Source organism: Magnolia sinica, chromosome 10, assembly GCF_029962835.1.
Source record: "Magnolia sinica isolate HGM2019 chromosome 10, MsV1, whole genome shotgun sequence".
NCBI classification, from domain to species: domain Eukaryota; kingdom Viridiplantae; phylum Streptophyta; class Magnoliopsida; order Magnoliales; family Magnoliaceae; genus Magnolia; species Magnolia sinica.
Window position 1 is genome coordinate 15,066,958 of NC_080582.1, and position 23,116 is coordinate 15,090,073.

The following is a 23,116-nucleotide window of genomic DNA, read 5'->3' on the forward strand; positions in this document are numbered from 1 at the left end:
GTGTTTATGCTTAATCTGACTGTGACAGATTTGATGACTGGATAATGCCACATGGTAGAAAAATCTCAACAAGAGACAGAAGGGAGATTTCTTCAACTATCTAATGGCTAAATGAGATCAGAATCCTTAAAGTCATAAGTAGCTCTTTTTTTCTTTTTCTTTTTTTTTGTTTTTTATGTGGTAAAACTAGCTAATCACCATGATAGCCTCAGGACTAAAGTTGGATATCAACCAAACACAATCGCACCTAGTAATGGGTTTGGCTGGCGTGCTATGACATCTCACTTGGAGAGCGAAATAATGACTATGCTAAGTTGGCCTAGGATCATGATGCATTATTCATGTTTATGTGGAGAAGCAAATAGTTATCACTAATACATGGTAGCTTAAGAGAAACTCTCGTCCACATAATGAATGTAAGACGTGTGCAATTAATGGCCAACCCATGACAAAAAAAAAAAAAAACTAGTATATGTGGCATCATTCAATAGGCCATGATTGTCTTTAGGTCTAAACAATTATCTCCACATTAGTAGACAAGAGAAGTTTCTATGGAGATTTCTCCATATAATTGTCCCAAAAAGTTTACAAACAGGAGGTATATCAAAGACCGCCATGCCCTCACCAACTTAATACATACAAATCAAATCAACAACGTAATATTGCCTATATATATATATATATATATATATATATAAAAATCTTATCTTAGCATAGAACAATTTGTCAATGCTACTACTACCTTGAACCGACTTTAGCATAAGAGTAGTGTAATCAATTCCATTTAGGTTGCTACACTTGACTGGTCTAGACTAAGAATATTATAATTCCCTTTCATCTATACCAAGCGTTGGATCGTAAAGAAGACCTTTTCTTTTCTTTTCAATACTTTAACCCGCTTCATCTACGACCGACTCGTCATACTAAAGAAGACTTAGCTTTAAGGTCTCACTATTTACGCTACAAATAGTAGATTGTTGAGGGATACTTTCGTAAGTTTTTCTTTTCACTTTGATTAATGGAATTGAGTTCCTTTTACTCACACATTGTACAAATCAAATTATTTTTGCTATCATTGTGAGAAAATTCCATTCGACTAAAAGAAAAAAAGAACTCATTATAGAAATATGAATCATTCCCTTTACAAACTCTTTGATGATGCATGCATGTGGCTAAATATATGGCCGAACTACTTTAATTCTCAATTATACACAACAACTCATGGTTTATTGTCTATCTCGACACCTGAGGTCGAAGCCATTCCATTAGAATTGAGATATAAAAGGCTTTAGCATGCCTGACACAACACACTTGCTACGGACCTTTACAGCAAAACGGTGGGACACTGCTTTAACGGAGGAGATGCTTGTACATTTGATTTTTGGTGTGAACAAACTGCCACTCCGTCGACCGTACATGTTACAAAATCATAAGATTGCTGGGTGAGATTTGCTAATTCCACGCCTATGATACCCCTGCACATCCATGCGCGGCCATTTAAGCCAAAATTCTGACACGTGTGAGAATCTTAGCCATATCTGAGCCGTCGAACAGGTGGGCTCCACCGATTAGATCTTTTGTTCTAAAAGTCAGGTAATTTCAAACCCTAGAGGTGGTCAAAGCATAGCAAAACATATGGACAGCTGGAATAAGATGTTTGTAACCGTCGGTTTGGTGTGTTCATCATTGGCCATTTTTCAGATTGAAGTTCTAACCATTATTTCCAATCAAATGGAAAGTTCCATTACCACATTTGTTCCATATTAGCACGTGCTTATGCGGGTGGATGGACAAGGCTTCTTACACGTGTGGAATTAGCCAAAGCCAACCTCTTGGCTAATATATTGATCAATCTGGACCCACCAATTGCTACTTGTACAGCATATCTATAGTTTAAATGGTCTATTCTTTCGGTACAAATGAATTATATGGTGGACCCCACCTGATACACGGCTTGAATATCTTACACTCACCACACCCTATCTAGAGATGGACAGTCCTGTCTGAGGCTTTATGGGACCCACGATGATATATATATATATATATATATACACATAAAATGGTACTATGAGGAGGTCGAGCTGTGTGGGCCCCATCATGATGTTTGTTGAACATCTATCTCATCAGTCAGATGCACCATCCCATGATGGACCGTGGGATTAAAAATCAAGTCAATCCGACTTGGGTGGGCCACACCGATACAACGGTTGAGCGGAGTTACCCTCCCATTAAAACATTCATAATCATATATTGGGTGCACTAAGATGTGGTTCACAAATCTAGACCATCCATTGTGTGTGTCCCACTTGGATGAGGGGTCAAACCAACTTTCAGCCGCATCCAAAACTCAAGTGGGCTGCACTAAGTACTTTTATATGTTTTAGGCATGTCTTCACATGGTTTTAGATAATATGGACCACCTGAGTTCCCGATATAGCTTATTTTTAGGACATCCCAAAACCTAAAGGAGACCCATCAAATGCACAGTATTGATGTTTGACACACATCAAGGTGGGGCCCACATAGCTTGATGACCTCATGGGAAGTTCCCATGAGGTCGACCTCATAGTACCATTTCTATATATATATAAAAACCATTTATCTATTTTAATAGTTCATTTTAAGGCATAAAGTCTAAAAAGAAGGTAGATGGAACACTCAAATTGGCCACACCATAGGAAGCAAAGATTGAAAGCTTACTATTGAAAGGTCACGTGGCCATGAAAGTCATGGACCAAGCTAATATTTATATTTTCCTTTTATCCATGTCCATGTAACTTCACGTACAAGTCGAATAAAAAATAAACATCATGATAAGCCTTAGAAAGCTTTCTATGGTAGAATTTCAAACCTACTGTTTTATGTAGTGTGGTTTACTTAAGCATTAGAATGATTTATTAAAATCTACAGACAACAATGTGGATAAAACATATACATCATGATAGGACATATGCCCCACAGAGCCTTCGACATGACCCGGCTTCTCTATCTTGGTCCTGGCGGAGGTAGTACCTAGTCCCATCCAAATGTCTTACTCAAGAGCCAGCTGTGTAGTGGGGCTGCCTAACCTTGGTTATGAGTTTTGACAGTCCAGCCCAATGATTTTTGGGCCATGTCTCATCCAAGAGAGGCCTACACCAATTAAACCATCCAATTAGTAGGCCAGGTCATAGATCAACATGCAAAATGGTTCGATAGTAACTGAACCATTAAAATTCAAATCTTATCCCGGTTAAATCAAAATACATTGACCCATCTATCAAGAGGACTAAGATCTGATCCCTTTATCTCCTGGGTTGGTTTAGGTCAGCCTAGGGGCGTCAACAGGCCGGACCTGGGGTAGGTCTCCACCCAGATTTTGAACTGTTTCGGGTCGGGCCTTCGGGCCGGGCCTATTTACCATTTTGATTTTGAAGCCCGGCGCGGCCCATTAATACCCCTAGGTCAGCCGGTCAGGTATTATAGTTACACGTGGGATCTTACAGTAATAATGCCCCAACTTAATTATCTGGGAAACCAAAAACACCTATTTGAATTTCCTAAGTAGGATGGATTTAATATTGGCCGTTGGATTTCTTCTGACGGTGCCTAATCTTCCACTTGCTCTAGTGATAAGTAGTATTAATTAATTAACCAAATGTTCAGGTCCTATTTAGTAGACACCTAAAATCATTTTAATTGACCATAATTATACATTAGAGATATTAGAGACGAAGATCTCTAATACATAATAATGAGGAATTATCTAGTGGGCTGTATATGAGAACTCACGTTACACATAGTTGCGTTTGGACTTGTTGTCATTAGCATCACAAATCCGGTCCGTTGATTCGATCTAATCTAATCTTCTTTAATTACTATGCAAAAACCATGGTAAACAGATGGTCCTATGCATCCATGATTGGACCTATCTTTATTAAACATTATTGTCCATCAGTTTTTATAAGCCACCAACTGTACAGCTTGGAACATCTGATCCGTATAAATTTTACGACAAGGTCTAGGAAGAGCAAAATGGAACTAATGGACGGTCCAGACGAGTGATGCGGATGCAAAAAAGTCCAAATCCAACCATATGCATTGTAAGGTTTTGATACACTGCTTAATAGATTGTTTACTCATATATATTTAATGTTAACAATCTTTAATACATAACAATAATTATATATTAGATATTAGTTCACACAAAAATTATGTATTAGAGATCCTCTCATACATATTTTTTATGGGTTCACTAATAAAATGAAATGAACTCATTTTTAAACGTCCACTAAATTGGGACCTTACCATTTACACTAATTAATTAATTTTCTGAGTTTGCGTTAGGTTCATTTTAGGATAGCTCTACTTGGACTCGCTTGAAATCTAAGTTCAAGTTAGGTAAGTTGGGTTTATCTTGGGATGTTTAAGATCTGATCCATTTAAACCGTTGGATCTAATGACCCATCATGTCAACATGACTGAGTTGTATCCGTAGATGCCATGCCTATGAGATGCGGGTTACATACTGACACTGTGTGCTCTGTGGGCCCCACCATGATGAATCTATTTTATCCACCATCCTGTCCATCCATTTTGCCTGATCATAACATAGGAAAACACCCACCATTAAAATCTTCTTAGAGCCCACTGTAATGTGATTTTCCATCCAACTCGTTGATTAGATCACACAGACCCGGATGAAAGGAGAACACAAATATCAGCTTGATCCAAAACTTTCGTGGGCCCAAGTTCTTAATGGTAGGAATTCAATCTCAACTGTGTGGTCCGCCTATATTTAGGTCTGCCTCATTTTTGGAACCATGCTCTAAAATGATCTGAAAAAAGTGATGGACGGCGTGGATTACAACATATACATCAAGAAGGTGGGCCCCACAGTCAGGATCTCAACTTTCCGTTTGATTGGAAAACAACGGTCGAAATACTGTTTAAAAGTCTGGCCATTTTACAACACAGGTGGGCCAAAAATGTACAACGTAAACTGACAATTAAAAGAATTATTCCTACCCGTCCTTTCTTTTCAAATCCCTGGGCCCCACCTGAGATCTCAAACAACCTGATTTTTAGGCCGGTGGGTCAAAACACTCCCAACCCACACCCTCCCACACACGTGGTCCATATTAGCACGTGTGACTGCGTGCGTGTAGAAGCGCGTGGCTCCAACACGCGTGTGTAACTAGCATGCCTCTTAACTTAAAAACTAGTTAGTTGTTAGTTACCGTCCGTTCAATCTATCGCGATACGATAACCTAACGAGAAAATGAGGAGAAATCGCCAGAGACGTTAGATTCTTGACCAAACAAACCCTTGGATTTTTAAACCCGGAAGGGTTAAAATAATACTCGCGAGTAAGAAAGCTATGAATAAAGAAACGATTTGAAGGGTTGGCAATGTCAGTTTGCAAGCTCAATCTTCTTATAAACAACATAAAATCTTTGATACTCTATCAGATTTGATAGATGATGCGCAGGCACTTGGAATTTACCTAGATATTGCATAAGTTACATATAATTAGTTATGTTAAACCGTCCAAATTTTGATACCCGGTTTAGATGTATTATGAAACGAAAATATAGGTTATTTGATTATCAGAATACCAGATTCGTAGATATTTATTGGACGGTTAGAAATGAAAAATGTACAACAGTCCTGTTTCCATGAACAAGTTGCAACGATCAGAGGTTATGATCGTTCAAATACTCTGATCTTGAGATTTTGGTTTTAAAAAAGTGAGATGCATAATTCAGTCGGTTTTAATTGAGTTAACACATGGCACGTATACGATTTCTGAGTGCCTGTGTATCAAGTGTCATACGCAGCTTGAGTATCATATAACTCCTCTATAAAGTATAAACAAGTACCCCCTCTTAAATGATAAAACAACCCCCCGATGGCAGAAATAGTAAATAAAATATAGGTACTATCAATTCCATTTCCAGCGCGTAATATTCAAGCGCCAAACAAAAACGCACCACAAGTATCAAAAATGGAATAATATGTACGAAATCCAGGACGTTTATACACAGTTATTATTTGGTTTGTGCTTATTAGTTAAGATATATGGAATTTTAGTATATCAGATGGGCTACATATGTGTGTAGAACGACATCCAACGGTCTTCATTCGAGAGTATTGATCAAATTATTAAATCAGAATTATTTTTATGGTGGGAACATATATTGAAATAAATGTCTTATTAAGGTCTCAGATCCATCACATGTGTACATATATGGCACGTGCGATGATTCCTGTTTGGCGCTTGAGGATTGGGCGTGTAGAATTAGCATATCGAGGGGTAAATTAAAAAATAATAATAATAATAATAATTTTTAAAAAAAAAAGACAAAGTAAGGTAGCCCGCAGGAGTATACAAAACTATAGTCCAGGTTCCCACACAAAGGGGATCATTTACCATGTAATAAGCTTATTAGTGGTGAGGTTTGGTGGTCTAACCATGGCCAACAACCTAGGGCTAGGATTGCAAGCCAATGCCGCGCATTCAAGGATCAACCGTCTATTAATTGGATGGCTAGCGTGCTCCCATATTACATCTCCGGGCGAGATGGAATATAAGGTACGATGCATTGGGATGTGTATACTGTATATTACTCTGATTTATTCGGTACGTCCAATTGGTTCATGATTTAGTGATCCAGGACGTTCATCACATGGGCCAAACTATGGATAAGGGACGCTCCAGATTTCTTCGAGATCAGACTATCCTAGCCATCAAATATAAGGGCTTTTTTTGACTTAACGGTCCTATATTTTTTCTTTACCCTGTTAGTACCCACTAATTGAAGGGTTGAGATCTTCTTGGTTCCCATCAGTTCAAGGCACTGGAAATTAGGGATGTCATTTCTAAGGATACTAGTGCACTTGTATTCAAACCCATGTAAGGGAATCGGATTCGGGTCCTTAAATGGTCGAGAGTAGGTAGCACGCTTGACCTGAGGCAGTGGATCAACATCCATGCCCAAATGGATCCGGGTATCTTGGCGGGTCCAAGTGAGTCCATCAACGGGTAATTTTTTTATTGTAGACACGACCTTTCATCCATCTTTTTTTCATTCAATCAAAACTTACATTACCAATGTAGACTTCTATCTATGTGAACAATATATTAAGGGTATAAATATCCTTACTTTTTCAACTACTTTTATCTGAAAACCAGATGTATTTTTATCCAAACCATCTTTTCCTACATGAAAATTTTACTTTTGTAACATAAATTTTCAGCCGTTCAGAAAAGAAAAAATACATAAAAAATAAGCATCTACAGCGCTAATTTTGTCGTCTATCACATAACATGGGTTTGAATGTAACATTTAAGGCTGTTAGTGGACCATTAGAAGGGTTCCAAATGGATTTGGGTATCTTGTCAGGTCCAAGTGGATCAACATCCATGCCCAAATGCACGTGCCACCACACATGCAATATCGTAGCCATCTATTAGAAGGGTTCCAATATGTAGATCTCCTATCCCCAAGAATCATGTCATCCACTGGTTAGATAGACCACAATTAATTGAACAAAAGTAAGATTGAGAAGATTAGCTAAAGAAATTTTTAAACCACCAACTTATTTTTAATATCATGACACACCGACTGAATGCACTGCCTTTATCCTTTGGCAATAACATGTGAACCGGACAATTCACTTCCCTCATATGCCATGCTGGCATATACGGTGAGGTGTGCCTTAGCTTACTTTGTAGGTAGGGGCACGATTTTGGTGGATTCCTAACTATGGGCCCACTACGATGTATTTTCCTTACATCCACACCATCCATCCATTTTGACAAATCATTTTAAGGCATGTTTTTTTTTTTAAAAATGAAATAGTTCAAATCTTAGGTGGACCACACCATGGGAAGTAGTCATAATTGAATCCTCACCGTTAAAAACTTAATGCGAAAACTGGGATGTTTATTTGCCATCCAACATGTTCATAAGGTAAAAAAGACTTAAATGAAGAGACTACACAAATATTAACTTGATCCATAACTTTTGTGGCCTACAAGAAGTTTTTAATGATCAATTACCATTGTCTCCGCTATAATCCACTTGAGATTTAGATTTGCTTCACTTTTGGGATCATGCTTTAAAAATGAGTTTTTAAAATGGATGGACGGCATGGATACAAGTAACACACATCAGGGTGGGGTCCACAGGGATCCACCCAACTCAGTGGATTTGGCAATGCAACTAAGTGAGACCCATGGGCTTAACAAAACTTTAAAATATCACAAAAAATATACTTAAAAACGATGATGTACTTGTTTCAACATGCTTTTAGCTTCATTTTAGCACTTGATCGATCAATAAGCATGCTTAAATTTTAAGGTTGAACCCATCCCATGAGCCTAATACACAAGTTTATGCCCGACCCAATTTCTAATCTAATTCAATCAATGATCCAAGTGGATAAAATAGATCTAATAACTAGTTAAACTCAAAATGTAAATTCATATTTATATAGAGTATCCACTAAGAAGGATAATTATAAAATTTTATTTGCCTTATGTGGAGGGTAAGATCTAGATTATCTATTTGTTGTAGACTCTGAAGAAAATCCAAAGCGTCCAATCGTGTTTTGTTTTCTTTTTCATTAGGGATAAAAAAAAAATTTCTCTCACCAAAGCAACTAATGTCTTTTATTCTCATTAAGGATTTTTATCTTTTCTTACCAAAACAACCCGTCTTTTATTTCTTATATCATGGCAAGGATGGTCCTATCGATACGACTTATTGTTTATGGCTGGAGCCCATGAAATGTACTATTTAGATGTGACCTTCAAGCCATTTGTACGCCAACCCATGTGGAGAATTGGTTGATTAGCTTCTTATCCCAGTCTCATCATCAATGAGCCACCTTTATACATTAAAAAAAATGTACAATTTAGATACTTAGCCAACTGTTCCAATCAATATACATGGTATAATTTAAAGAGTCATGTTTCAATAATCATACAAGTCTGTTTGGAACAGAGTAGGTGGTATGAGTATATGGTATGGAATTGCATTTTGCCGGCTGTAAATTTTATCCAGTGTTTGGAATAGATGAGAATGGTTGAGTTAATACAAGTATCTTATCATCCCAATTTTGAAGGAGACATTACAAGATTTCTGGCATATTTCAAAATCTATTAGATTCATGGGCCTTGCATTGATGCATGCATTTTATCTATGTTGTCTTTCTATATGCATCATTTACACGTGACAATCAAATTATATATACTTACAAGTAACCAACATCAGTTATAAATCTAATTTGATTATAATCTCTTGGTCTACTAAACATATGTTTCACTTAATACAATACTTTTTTCTATATGAAAATTTTAATGCCAAATATACGATTAAATAGCCAAAACACTGTAGTATTTTCAAATATATAATCATTATGAAATAATAGTATTAATACCACCTAATATAATTTGACATCATTTAATATCGCATTCCAAATAGGTCCTAGGCAGTAAGACGGAGTTCATTGTTGATAAAGAATACCAAATAAATAAATAAAATAAAATAAAAATATGCTATTATTAATAAATGATATAAAATAAATAAATAAATAACTTTCAGTTAGTCCATTTGGTATGGTCTACAGCCCCAGTAACACGGAAGTCTTAAGTCAGGTAAGTCATGAAGAGGGTCAATCCCCATTGCAACCCTAACTACAGGGCATCAAAAGATGTGAGCAGTGTTCCTAATAATAGTAGTTTTATCATGCTTGTTTACCATCATTTAAAGTTAGTAGAGGCCTTTTAACCATCCAAATGGTATAATTTTACTACTGTTTAGATAATCTAAACCGAAATAGAGATACAGTATAACATAAAAGTTACACAAAATGAAATGGCCATTTAGTTCTTCACTTAAAATTTCAAACTATCAGCTTTGCCTTTTAACCATCCAACTGATGGCTATATTTGCTTGGCAGTGCAATTTTATAAATACAATTTATAAAAAATGTGTCAGCAAGTTGGATGGTCTTAACGTATGGTGGTGAATATTTTTATCATACTTGTGGTGGAATTTTAGGGTACTTCAGGATTAACAAAATGTTAGTTCTTTTTTATTTTATTTTATTTTTATTAAACTACAGACACTGACACTATTGTGTGATTTCACTTGAATGGGTATTATAACCACTGACCATGTGTTGAAACTCTTGTATTACATGTAAAGTAAGAGTCCGGATCCTCTGTTATCAAGTCAACAGAGAATTCTTGATACCCAAATTCTCATTGGTCCACGTCACCACTCACTAAAAAAATTAAAAAAATAAAAAATAGCTTCGGACGCCAAACCATTAGGGTAACAGGAATTCTCTGTTGACCAACAAAATGCTAGTTCAAATTTATTTTTTTTAATTAGCTTGTCAGTACACCCACTGTCAGTCCACACTTCAGTGTTAGCCGCCCCCACTAGAGAATCGATACCAAAACCTCATTGTTGAAACAAAATGCTAGTTCAATTGTAAATGAAGAATGACTCGAAAGTTACACTTTTATGCAAAATGCATCTCATTTTACCTTTGGAGTTCAAGTCTTTTATTTTTAACCATCTATTTTATAACAATGAATCGGATAATTAGGATCAATTGATAAATGTGTTTTCAAAGGTGGAAAACATATGGAATATTAGAGGCATCATAGGTTATGATATAATTATTTCTAGTTTAATGTGTTGTATGTGTATAAGAAATTAATAAGATGGTCTTAATTGATCAATAGTTTTAACTTTTTTAAGGATTGGATGTTATGATCAAGCATACCGGTGGGTACCATTAAAATTGCAATTATTTTAAATTTGTGTAAGAGTGACATGCTTTAACCAGGTTACAAGTACAATGTCCTAATTGAACTAGGAATGTTAAAATTGTGTAAAGCCTTTAAGGGCCTATTTGGCCTGACCAATCCCATAGTATTAGGAAGGATGATATCGCCGTATTCCGAGATATGCATGACAAGCCAAACAGACTCGGTGAACTTGTATCGGGATATAAGCAATCCCATGGATTTTAAAACAATCCACAAACATCATCATCATTACCTTAAAATTGATCCCATTCCTTGGTTGAACAGATTGGAAGGTAAAATCACGGGATATGTTGGGTGTGCCTAATGGACCCAGAGAACTTGTCCTGAGATATAGCAATCCCATGGATCTTAAACCAATCCACTGACACCATCATCATTACCTTAAAATCCATCCCATCCCTCCTAATCCCGTGGGATTTGCCCAGCCAAACATGCCCTAAGGAGAGTAATTTCAATAAATTTCAAACTTCTGTCTCTTGTAACTATACTTCTAAAGCTATTTTTCCACCCTGATACTTATCAAAGGATGTAAGTGCAAAGGATTATAGAAATAAAAAATTAGAGATGACATCTCAACCCAATATGATTTTAATTCTATATTATCTATCTCATGCACCATTCAATCCTTCCATTTTTTCAAAGCTATAATTTCACATCTCATTCTTGCAAAATATGATATGATATGAGGCGGATAATGTCAAGATCAATGAACATTTGAGCCTGTGACGACATACCGAAGACACGAAGACACGGACGTAAGTTAGCGGATTGGTTTGATTTTAAAATCACATGATCATCATGGTATGGCCCCACTATTTCTCCGTATTAGATATTCTACATATGTAATAGGAAAATTGTCTTCTCATAATTTATGATGGTTAGCTACATTCAAAATGGACCCTTTGCATAAGTGACACTATTTTGAGAGGAGGCAAACTTTAATTATCCAGTGGAGCATGATAGTGATGTCTAAGTACTTCAAAAATTAGTTTAAAATTGCATGCATTGTGAATAAATAATTAAAGTTAAACAGTCTAAAATATAGGTCAGATTTAAATATGTTATATGTTATGCATAAAATATCATATTAATTTGATTATTTGACCATCGTATTCATGGCATTAATTGGACAATTAAAAATGAAAAATAAAAAATATCAACTGAAATAGAGGTTAGGATTGTTCAAGAAAACTGATTTTGAGAATGGGGGATGGAGGAATGGAGTTAATAAATACTGTGTATAATTTTTGAATGCCTGTGTATCAAGTGTCATGGTCATCCAGAGTATAAATATAACTTTCCTTAACAAAATGGTGGTGAACCATCACAGTAGTAACGTAAAAAATAAAAATACTAATCTTTTCCTTTAAATTTTTTGACAGCAGCAGTGGCGGTGGTTTAATCATCAAGGCTCGTCTATTGATGAAGGCGTGAGTATAAATGCACAGCTATTCCCATTTTACTCATCTCTCTCTCTCTCTCTCTCTCTGATTGAATGCTCCGATCTCGCTTCTCTTTTTTTCCTTTTCTTTCGTGAGTCTCCTCTTCTTTTATCAGATCACGAAACATTGCGGAAAGTAGTAGTCTCCCTCTCTGCTGCTGTGCTGCTGTGGTGCTGCCGTTGCTGAGAAAAGCTATTCAAAATGGAACAAAGGCAGCAGAGATGCATAAAAGAGGAAGGAATCTGATGTGGGTATTTCTCTTTTTCCTTCTACTTTTAGTTGGGTTCTTTGGTTTCTAAGGCCTGACTGCTTGTGGGGTCTTTGGAATGGGCTATTTTGGTATCTGAAATCCATGTCTTCCGATTTTGGTTGTGATTGGTTTTGATTATTGTATGTCTCCTCTTTTCTCTATCTCTCTCTTATCCTTTTGGAAGCTCTTCTGTTGAAGTGGGCTTTTTTTTTTTTTGAGGTGTTCTTGAAGTTTACTCGTTTGGTTTTCTTTTCTTTCCTTTTTCTCTTATTGGTTATTGGGATTTTTGGGGACATTTTGAGGATTTTGGTGTGTAATTTGGGTGGTTTATTAAGTTTTTTGATTTTGGGTTTTTGGAATAGAATCTGAGATTTTGATAGCTGCTGTATTGGTGTTTTTAGCTCTTGGGTTGAAGTGGATGCTTGTTTTAAGGCTTTTAAGCTGTAATTGGGTGTTTTTAGCAGTTTATTTGATATGGGTTCTGAAAATGTGATTGTGACTTTAATGCTTTTAAGCTGAAATTGGGTGTTTTATAAGTTTATTTGATTTTGGTTTTGAAAATAGTGTGGATTTTCTTTTTTGATCTTTGTTCCTTTTGAGTTGCATAAGTTTTGTGATTAGGGGTTGGGATAGATTTGTAAATTTTCCTTAAAAAAAAAAAAATGGTTTTCTCAAGTTATTGATCTCTGAATGAATTGGCTTTTGGTGATCTTTGAGCTCTCAAGTGAAGTGGTTTTGTCTGTTTTTCTTTATCTAATGCAGGATGGGGGAGATTCTCGAATTTCAGTGATTTGGGTTTTGAATCATTTGATTAGTTCTGTTGAGTATCTGGATTTTGAACGAAAAGAAGATCTGGTTCTTGTGACTGTTGTTGGTTTGATTGAGGAGCGATGGATTTGAGCGAGAAGGATAAGTTTGGAATGGAGAAGAGTAGTGGTGGGGATCATTTGAACTATCACACGTCCAATATCTCTTCTGACTGGCGATTCACCGGTGGGCCCAATCTCACAAACCCGTCGATCGGTCTGGTGCCCACCGAAAACCCCATAGCCAATCCGCCGATGGGTTCTCCGTCATGTTCATCTGTTTCAATGGTGGATACGTACTGCCCCAGCCTTTGGGATCACCACGGTTCACAGAACTTGGGTTTCTGTGAAAACAATATTCAAACCAGCACAAGCACCTCCAACACAGTATCTATTAGGAAATCGGTTTTTGGTTCATCGAGATCGGGTGTCGAGAAACCGCTTGAGGTGGGATGGAATCCTTCGATGTCGAAAGGGGGTGTCTTTTTGCAACCGGGTGTGGGGATCCTTCCACAGAGCCTATCTCAGTTCCCTAGTGATTCTGGTTTCATCGAGCGGGCTGCGAGGTTCTCGTGCTTCAGTAGCACGAATTTCAACGATATAGTGAACCCGTTCAGTGTTTCTGAATCTTTGAGCCCTTTTTCTAAGGGTGGAGGGGTTCAAGCGCAGGAGGTTCTGTCGGTGAATGGTTCGAAAGGTGTCATCGGTGGGACACAGTCGCAGAAGAACGAATCGCATGGGAAGGGAGTGGCCAAGGATGTTTCTCTGGCTGTTGATTGCGGGGCAATTGAAGGGAGTTCGATGAAGATGGAAAGAGAAATTGGGAGCATGTTAAGGTCATCGGATGATGGTAAACATGGCATTGGAGGGTCAAGCAATGAATCTGATGAAGCTGAGTTTAGTGGCAGCGGGCAAGATGATCTATCTATTTTGGAGAACACTGCTGGGGAGCCTTCGGCTAAGGGATTTGGTGCCAAAAAAAGGAAAAGGGGAAATCAGGTAGAGTGCTTAAGATTTTCTTTTTGATGATGGCCTAATGCTTCTATCTGTTATAAGTGTAGATTTCATTCATGAGAAATGCTGAGGAGATTTGTTTGAAGGCAGATCGAAGTGGCGATTCACGGCACAAGCATTTGAGACGTAGGCCGTTCATCAGGCGGGTCAACACATGAGGTGGGGGCCTGCACGTGTATGAGAAGTGGATGGTTTGGAAGAAAATAACCATCACTCCATATATGATGTATATGTGTTGCCCACCTGATGAGTGGACCAACCTGATTTACGGGCCAGGGCACGTTCATGGTGGGCCACATAATCAATGGTCCAGATCTTGTGGCACATGTGCCATGTATCTCCTTAGCATTTCTCTATGTGATAAAAATGTTTCTAAATTAAATTTCATGGTAGGATATGGAATTGGACCAAGCTAAAGGAGCCCCGCAAGTATCAGTTGAAACCACAAAGGAGAATGCGGAGAATAAACCAAAGGGTGAACAGAACTCAACGGCAGCAGGTAATAAGAATAATGGGAAACATGGGAAGGATGGCTCCCAAAATTCGGAGGCACTGAAGGAAGATTATATTCATGTGAGGGCACGACGAGGCCAGGCGACAAACAGCCACAGTCTTGCTGAAAGAGTAAGCTTTTTTGTAGAAGTGGCAGTTTCCATTGAATCTATCTCTTGTTGCCCTGTAATTAAGAAAGCTAATTTGGTTGGAGCCTCTCCCATGCATGGTTTTGAACATAGCGACAAATCTTGTTCAAGGGAATTTTTCATTCAGGAAATTTCTTGGGTGATTTTCAAAATTTGAGGTTTTTCTTGGGATATTATTGGGAAAATCCTATCGAAAATATGAAGTATTTAAAAGTATTTATTGTAAATTAATAAATAAAATGTAAATTTAAATATATGGTTACGCGACAAATTCCTATAGTTTGAAAATCTTGCAATAATAGCGAGATAATATTGTTTAGTGTAATTTTCGTGATTTTATCATGAGATTTTCAGATTTTCAGTGATATTTTTCATACATATTAAATAGCAGCTATGGAGTGTGAATGGTTTGCAGATTGAAACCGGAGTGGCTTGCCCTGGCTTTGTTCCATTTCTGTCCTCCTTCAATCTGGTGACTCTTTTCATTGCCCATTGAAACAAAGACATCTCGGTTGAGTTGACCTGTTTTTGGACTATTTTGGAACCATGGCATGTCGAAAAGAGGGAGGTTGTTGTCTGGTGGTTTGTTTGTAAAGCTTTCACTGATCTACCATTTATAATCCAATCCAAAGTTGCTGGGATGAGGCTGAGATGCTGATGGTGATGATTGATTATGTTGTTGAAGCTAACTTGGTTGGACTGGCTCAATTTGAATCACAGGTGCGGAGGGAAAAGATCAGCGAGCGGATGAAATTTCTTCAAGACCTTGTACCTGGTTGCAGCAAGGTATTCTTCTAGAACTGTTTTAAGGTGGCTAGACTATGAGAACATGTTGGTGTTCCCCACGGAGGTTAGCTGTTGTGCTTATAATCCAACCTGGGTACACACGTGGTAATATCCGAGCCATGTATATACTCTAGCCCAGAGATCAGCCAGTTCACTCATCAGGTGTAGTGCAGTATGAATAAATGGACACTTAAAAAATCTCGCTTTAGCTGGCAATTTGTTCAAATTCACTAAAGCCCACTTAAATATTTGACTGGCCTGATTTTTGGGAGTATCAACTGGTGGGTCCCATCACTCCCACGTGTGAATATCCTCAATCTCCAACACGTGCCATGCTGGCATGTATGCTAGTATGGCCCTTGTGCTGGATCATTGAATTCGAACCCCTTCGCTATGTATGTGACTTTGTTCTGGACATGTACGCAATGAACCTTGGAAAACATGTTTTGTGTAATCTTAGTTGATAAATGCTTAGGACCTGTTTAGTTATATAAATTTATCTCATATTTTGTGTAACCTTAGTTGATAAATGCTTAGGACCTGTTTGGTTAGCTTAAAAAATGAGTTAAATCTCATTTTAATTAATGGTTATTACTCATTATGTATTAGAGATCTTTTTATTTTCGTAGGGATTAAAAATGATCCTGATAACCAACAATTTATGTAAACCTTGATCTCTAATATGTAATTTCCTCTAACTAGAATGAGTGAACTCATTTTTAAGTGGAAGCCAAACAGGCCCTTATAATATAAAAATAATGTATCTACATGACTAGAAACATATAAATACTGATCGTCATCATTTTTATTTTTATTTGGAGAGATAATGACGATAATCATCTAAGCCTTGTCCCAAATTATTGGGTTTGGCTACATGAATCATGTTCTGCCAAAATGTATAAATACTGGTAATACAAGAATAAATTTTTTAATAGCTGTATCCTGTGCCTCTGTATTGGGTTGCCATATTTTCAAGCCATGGTGTGTCATTGTTATATGGAGGTTAATTATAGTTACCTTTGGATATGTTGTTTGCAGGTCACCGGCAAGGCAGTCATGCTAGATGAGATCATCAACTACGTACAATCACTGCAACGACAGGTTGAGGTATGCTCATACAACTCTGAACAGGAAATCTGTTTGGCTTTCCATTTATTGAGTTTGGAATCATTCTGAATTTGGTATGGAAAAGCCAAAGCTATGATGTGGGGTCCAAGGATAGTCTTACCCATGGGTCTTGGCATCTACTTCACATGTTTTTCCTGGCTTTCTTGCTGATGGTAGATCTGCTTATTTCCATAGTCTCTGTGTTTAATCAGTCTGAGAGAGCCAAGTCTGAGATGTTTCTCTTTCCTGGTTGTAGTTTTTGTCTATGAAGCTTGCAACTGTCAATCCACGACTGGACTTCAACATAGAAGGCCTTCTCTCGAAAGATGTAAGTAAAGACAATACCTGTTGAAATACCTACCGTTGCAATAATTGAATTAGTAAAGTGGAAATGGCCTCGATGAGGAATTACTGTTGTCAGCGTCCAACTTGCAATACATGGAATTGTGATTAGAGGTTTGGTCGTCATTATGAACTAAAATGGTGCCTCATTCCCACTGTTAAAAGAATAGGAGACTCGGATCGATTCGTCGGGCCCTGGGTTAAATTGTGTTCAAAATCTTGTTAAACTGAATTGGGTGTTGAATCCGAGTCGGCTCAGACTAGTTGGATCCGAGTATTAAAACCATGCCCATTTCGTCTATGTTGAATTTGATTCTTTTGATTTAGATACATTGCGTATCCAGATGTCCTGTGTGATTCTGGACCTGTATGAGGTAGCTATGATGAATGGGGGTGTATTTTAACAAATTAACAATTCCAAGATCAATTGATTAATATAATAATTTTGTCCATTTCAGATTTTTCAGCCACGGGGTGGCACACCATCTACAATTGGGTTTTCTCCAGATATGAGTATGGTACATCCTCAGCTACATCCATCTCAACAAGGATTGATTCAAGCTGGAATTCCTGCGATGGGAAACCCCACAGAGACACTTAGAAGAACCATCAATTCTCAATTGGCGGCCATGAATGGATACAAAGAACCCGGATCTCAGGTTTCCCACCGTTACCAAACTAATTCATCCACATTTGGAAATTGAAATAGTTAGCTAGTTCTCTGTGTGCCCTGGACTAGTGCGTGGCATGTGAAGATTTGAGTCTTAAACTATATTACCATGGTGTTCTCACTCGAGTGCTTTTTCACATATGTATCATGTGATACACTCGATCAAAATCAATGGCACACATTATCCCTGCCTCTTCCGTTAACCTAAGCTGTTGATCTGGTGGGCCACATCATGGTACAGGCCATGCTGTTGAATGACCTTCCTAAGGGGGATGATTCTAGCCATTCGATGGAAGTGGACAATTATAACCAAGAGGTTGAATTGATGGTTACTCTAGGGCATCTGAGTCCGCATCAGCATCTCCCATCTACTACTTGGCCCACCATTTGAACAATTTGGATCACTAAACCGTGGCTGCATATGCACTTTTGGGCCAGGATAAACGCTTGATTAACCTGACTTGACTAGATATTCATTTGGGTCAAGAGAACCTGAACACATGAGTCGATTTGACTCTATATTTAAATAATTAAATCTGTTAATAACACATGTTGAAATGCATGAGTATAAAAAGAGTCATGGTTAATCAAGCGTGCATGCATGGCAAGTTGGTAACACGGCACGCCCCTTTATTGTGAGGTTGCCTGTTCGAATCTTACCACTACAGTGAGTTTCCTAGTGTGAACTGGCTTGAAACCTCAGCATTTGAGTTGCCTCGGCTGAGTTTTGAGTCGAGCCACTGGGTTTTAGAACTACAGATATATTTCCTTTTATCCACAAACCAAACAAAAAATCTCAGAACTCCCATCTTCTCATGCATCTTGATTTTTGACAGATACCGAATGTATGGGATGATGAGCTCCACAACGTCATCCAGATGAGCTTCGGGAATGCCCCTTTCAATCCGCAAGAGATAAATGGTAAAAAATAAAAATAAAAAATAAAAAATCTTGATGATCTTCCCAAATGAAAACCTCTGATTCATCATCTGAATATTGTAGGACAGCTATGAAGATCTCATTTTTCTTTGCAGGTCCACTGCCTCCGGGCCATATGAAAGTTGAGCTTTGATCCATGCATCCAATGCAACCTTTTGCATTTACATTCCTTCTGTTTTAAGGAGAGAGACGATAACGTGACAAAGTTATATATTCCATTCAATATTTTCTATTGGAAGATCTGTCCATTTCTCATCACCGTCGAAACCAAACCTGCACCGCCGGGCTTCCTTGTATAGCGAATTGAGGCGAGGCGGTTCCAATATATCATACACAACCACCATTGTTTCTTTCTTTGGATGTTACTACATAGAGAAATCCATGTTTGTGAAGATATAGCTAGTGGGGCCCACTTTGAATGAGAGATGGGTCTTTATTGCTGTGTAAAATGGATCTTCATAATCAGGTGTGTTGTAGCAAAAGAAACACAAGATGGGTTGTGGCATTGGCTATGTATTCATGGGCTGTTTTGAGAGAGAAGACAGCATCAGGTTGTATTTTGGATTTGCAGATGAAAGGATGGTTGTAGCTATCTTGTTTTAAACCTTGAGGAAGGAATGGAAGTTGTAAGCTTCTTATATAGTAACAAATCAAAATCTATTTCATTATTCTCTATGGTGGCACTGTCTACATGGATTTTGTTTGGTCAGAATTCATACACATCAAGCAAGCTGCATCCTTTTTCTTTTTTCTTTTTAATAGACTTGTGGAAATTACAAGGGAAAGATGGTGCACGCCTCTTGCACGGAGAGGCCGTGCATGCATACTACCCATCACCCAAGAATCGGTTTTCATACACATCAAGCAAGTTGTTTTAGTGAACTTGTGGAAATTACTGGTGCACGCCGGTTGCACAGACGGGCTGTGCATGCATGCTATCCATCACCCAACAATCATGGATGTGAATCTGAGTCGCTGTGACAAACTGTCACCTGGAGATTTTGAAATTGTGAGGAAGAAGCCAAATGGTGACATTGCAAAATTTGAAAAATATTGGCAGGTTTTAATTTTTAGTGATTTTATTGTCAATTATCTTGATATTAATGCAAAGATTCCAAATATTTTGGTTAATTTAATATATAATTCTTAAAATTATTTATTAATTGATTGTTTATAAAATAGTGGAAAGAGAAAGGGAACAACATATAAAATGAAACATAGCGGAGAATGAATAGACTTTTCCCATTTTATTCTCTTATATTATGAAAGGTTTATGATTACATATATATTATGAAAATTTTATGATTACATAAATTTAACTAATAATAAATGTAAAAAATTCTTTTATATTCGAAAGTAATCCAAGTGAAATTTTGGAAGTTTATATTACGCTCATTAATATTCAGGCTGAAGCAGGGATATTATATATGCCAAGCTTGGAATATATGCGTACCCTACTTGGAAGGTAGAGTCTTGGTGAAACATTAAAAAGTTAGTCCTAAGATAGAACACAAGGAATAGAGACTTCATCGTATAGAAATTTTTTCATATATGAAGTGACAGTCAACTTTAATGTGTTTAATTCTTTTGTAATAGGTTGGATTGTTTGCACACCCAGATCCATAGCTCAACTGGCAGACTGAGTGGAGATACCTCGTTTCAACACTTGAGGTCTTGTATCGATCCCTAGTGGGGGTGGCTAACATGGAGTGTGTGTACTGACATGGGTGTGTACTAACAAGCTAACCCAAAAAAAAAAAGCAAAAAAAGAAAAAAGAAAAAGGTTGGATTGTTTGCTATGTGTGAAGCAATTTGATTGTCACAATAACTGCATAGGTAGGCACGTTGTAAATTCCATTTCCTACAACAATTTTTTTTTTTATTCCACATCAATTCACAAAAGGTGTAAGCCGTTGCTTTGTTGCTTGATCAGACCACTATATTTTGTTTCTTGCTTTTTTATGCTATTATGACTAGATTTCTTTTCACAAATGTACAGTATCCACTTGTGGATCATCTATTTAATAAGGAACCTATTGAGTCTACATTTGAATATCCTGTAACTTATGATGCTGATTTCGTTTATCCAAAATTTATGGACTTGATACTCTTTTAGGGTAATACAAAATTTGAATAATTATTTTCATTTAAGGTATTTTTGGAGAACTCATGAAGTGGCTTACTACACTCATTATATAAAATATGTCTGATTGACTAATAGTTATGTTAATAAGTTTTCTATCCAATTTTCTCTACTTTCCTGATCCTCCATTGTATCTCCTTAATTACAAGCTTGTGATTAGGATCTATTGGAGTGTCAACTAGCTTGGTCCTAAAAAGGATCCATCTCAAAGAGTAATTCTAGAACACACTTTTGTTAAGATAGATTAACTCCTTTGGATCTAGCTACTTTTATTCCAAGGAAGTATTGAAGATGACCCCAATCTCTTGTTAGAAAATACTATCGAAGGTACTTCTTTAATTCCTTAATCCATTTATTCTTCTAATAATAACAATATCATTCACATATACTACAAGTACTATGAAACTCGAGATACCCTTCCACATGAAAGTGAAAGGATTAATATGACTTCGAATAAAACAATAGTTTAATAAAACATTGTTGAACTTGTCACAATTTGCATGTGGAGACTATTTCAACTTATAAATTACTTTTAACAATTTTCACACTTTGTCAAAGCCCCCCGCAACAAATATGGGTGGAGCACTCTATATAAACTTCATTTTTTAAAATTATTATGAAGGAATGTATTTTTTTAAAATATAAATTTGGAAGACAGTCTGGCCATAATGAATAGATATAGACAGTATAACCTAAATGAAATTGAACTTCGTTAGAGAAAAATGTTTTGCTATAATCAATAAAAGGTATTTGAGTGTATGACTATCTTTATCGACGAGGCAAGCCTTCAATTGTTCGACTGCACCATCAGAATGAAGCGTAATTGCATGGACCTATTTGCAAGCCGCAACATGTTTGCTAGTTAGAAGAGTGGCAGGTTTTTAAGTATTATTCCAATAAAGTGCATTTATTCTCTTCCTTTATGGCTTACTTCGACCCATTACGTAATGGAACTTTTTTATATGACTTGGGAACAAAGTAAGAAGATAAGGGTATGTCAAAATTGAGAAATTTTAAACCTAAGCAATGAAACAAAATATATTTAGAGATGGGATGATTGATACATGTATGGTTATCTTTTGTTAGAGTAATAGGAATGTTAGATATATCTGAAAAACTTAGCAGGCTACAAATCTTTGAAGAAGATAAATTGGATGGTAAATCATGACCAATTATACTAATTGTTCATTTTCGTCATGAGTAAATCTTCAACTGAGACACATCGAGAACGGAAGATGTAGTAGATAATGGATGTTGCATATAATTGTTAACCGCAGTAAGTATATGAACGATTTCCTGACACAGGGAAGGACGTAATGAGGTTGAGCACCGTCTTCCTCAAGGATAACCACTCTAAATCTACGGAGTTTCTCTAGATTCCTCATAGAGATTCCTCGAAGCCACGAGAGGAGATAAAAAAAATAGAAATAAATTCTAAATAAATTTGAAATAAATTGATTGGTGATTAAAAAAAACGAGTTTACAATCCCTTAAATAATGATGTGAACCATAAGAAGAAGTTTTAGAATCAAACTACAACTTAAACTCCCTAAAATTGTAACTTACTATAAATAGTAAACTTACTATTTATAGACGGTCATGATTCCTACTAGAGTTCATGGTTTTCGGCCAAAAATAGTGTCCTATTTGGCTTAACCATGTTAGTCTCCTAATTTTTCTAAGCACTTTTCATGTTGGACATAGAGCTGTACACGAGTTGAACCGATTCGAGCTTGGCACAACTCGACTCGGCTGGGCCACTAGCTAACCCCATCTCGAACTTGGCTTGGTCCTCGAGCCTAATTGGCCAGCTCGGCTTGGTTCGGTTAGCAACTCGGGCCAGTTCGAGCCTTTGCAGCATTTTTTCAAACACATGGAGTGCACCTTTAATTTCTCACAGTATGCAAAACAGCAGCGATAGTTTACATGTATTTTATCAAACACTCAGTAGGCAACATCAAAATCAAGATACAATGATTGTTTTATCATATAATGTTTGTTTTTTGGTAGTGATTTGTTTCATATCCAAACCTTCCTCGTCACCGGCCGATCCCGTGAAGAATGTATGCACCTGAAATAACACTTCGTTGAGTCATTTCATCAAACACTTGGTGAGTAACATCAATATCAAAATAACCAAGTCAT

The 23,116-nt window shown here is 37.0% G+C and overlaps 1 protein-coding gene across 4 annotated transcripts; it reads left to right on the forward strand.

The window, feature by feature from the left end:
* Positions 1 to 12,304: 12,304 nt before the first annotated feature.
* Positions 12,305 to 19,496, forward strand: LOC131258051 (transcription factor bHLH49-like). Of its 4 annotated transcripts, none has more exons than XM_058259103.1 (9): positions 12,305 to 12,520; positions 13,286 to 14,328; positions 14,737 to 14,967; positions 15,705 to 15,770; positions 16,809 to 16,877; positions 17,134 to 17,205; positions 17,678 to 17,878; positions 18,726 to 18,810; positions 18,892 to 19,496. In XM_058259103.1, exons 2-9 carry the CDS (start codon positions 13,414 to 13,416, stop codon positions 18,900 to 18,902), a joined length of 1,650 nt encoding a protein of 549 aa, XP_058115086.1. In that variant the 5' UTR covers positions 12,305 to 12,520; positions 13,286 to 13,413; the 3' UTR covers positions 18,903 to 19,496. The 4 variants fall into 4 exon arrangements, with proteins under 4 accessions (XP_058115086.1, XP_058115087.1, XP_058115085.1 ...); XM_058259102.1 differs by having other exon boundaries at positions 12,306 to 12,524; positions 18,924 to 19,496; XM_058259101.1 differs by having other exon boundaries at positions 12,306 to 12,520; positions 18,924 to 19,496.
* The last annotated feature ends 3,620 nt before the right edge of the window (positions 19,497 to 23,116 follow it).

Excerpts from the sequence above, each read along its gene's own strand:
- LOC131258051 (XM_058259102.1), top strand. The coding sequence starts at position 13,414 with ATGGATTTGAGCGAGAAGGATAAGTTTGGAATGGAGAAGAGTAGTGGT. Across the intron at positions 14,329-14,736 it reads AAAGGAAAAGGGGAAATCAG|GATATGGAATTGGACCAAGC; the intron begins GTAGAGTGCTTA and ends ATTTCATGGTAG. Across the intron at positions 14,968-15,704 it reads GCCACAGTCTTGCTGAAAGA|GTGCGGAGGGAAAAGATCAG; the intron begins GTAAGCTTTTTT and ends TTTGAATCACAG.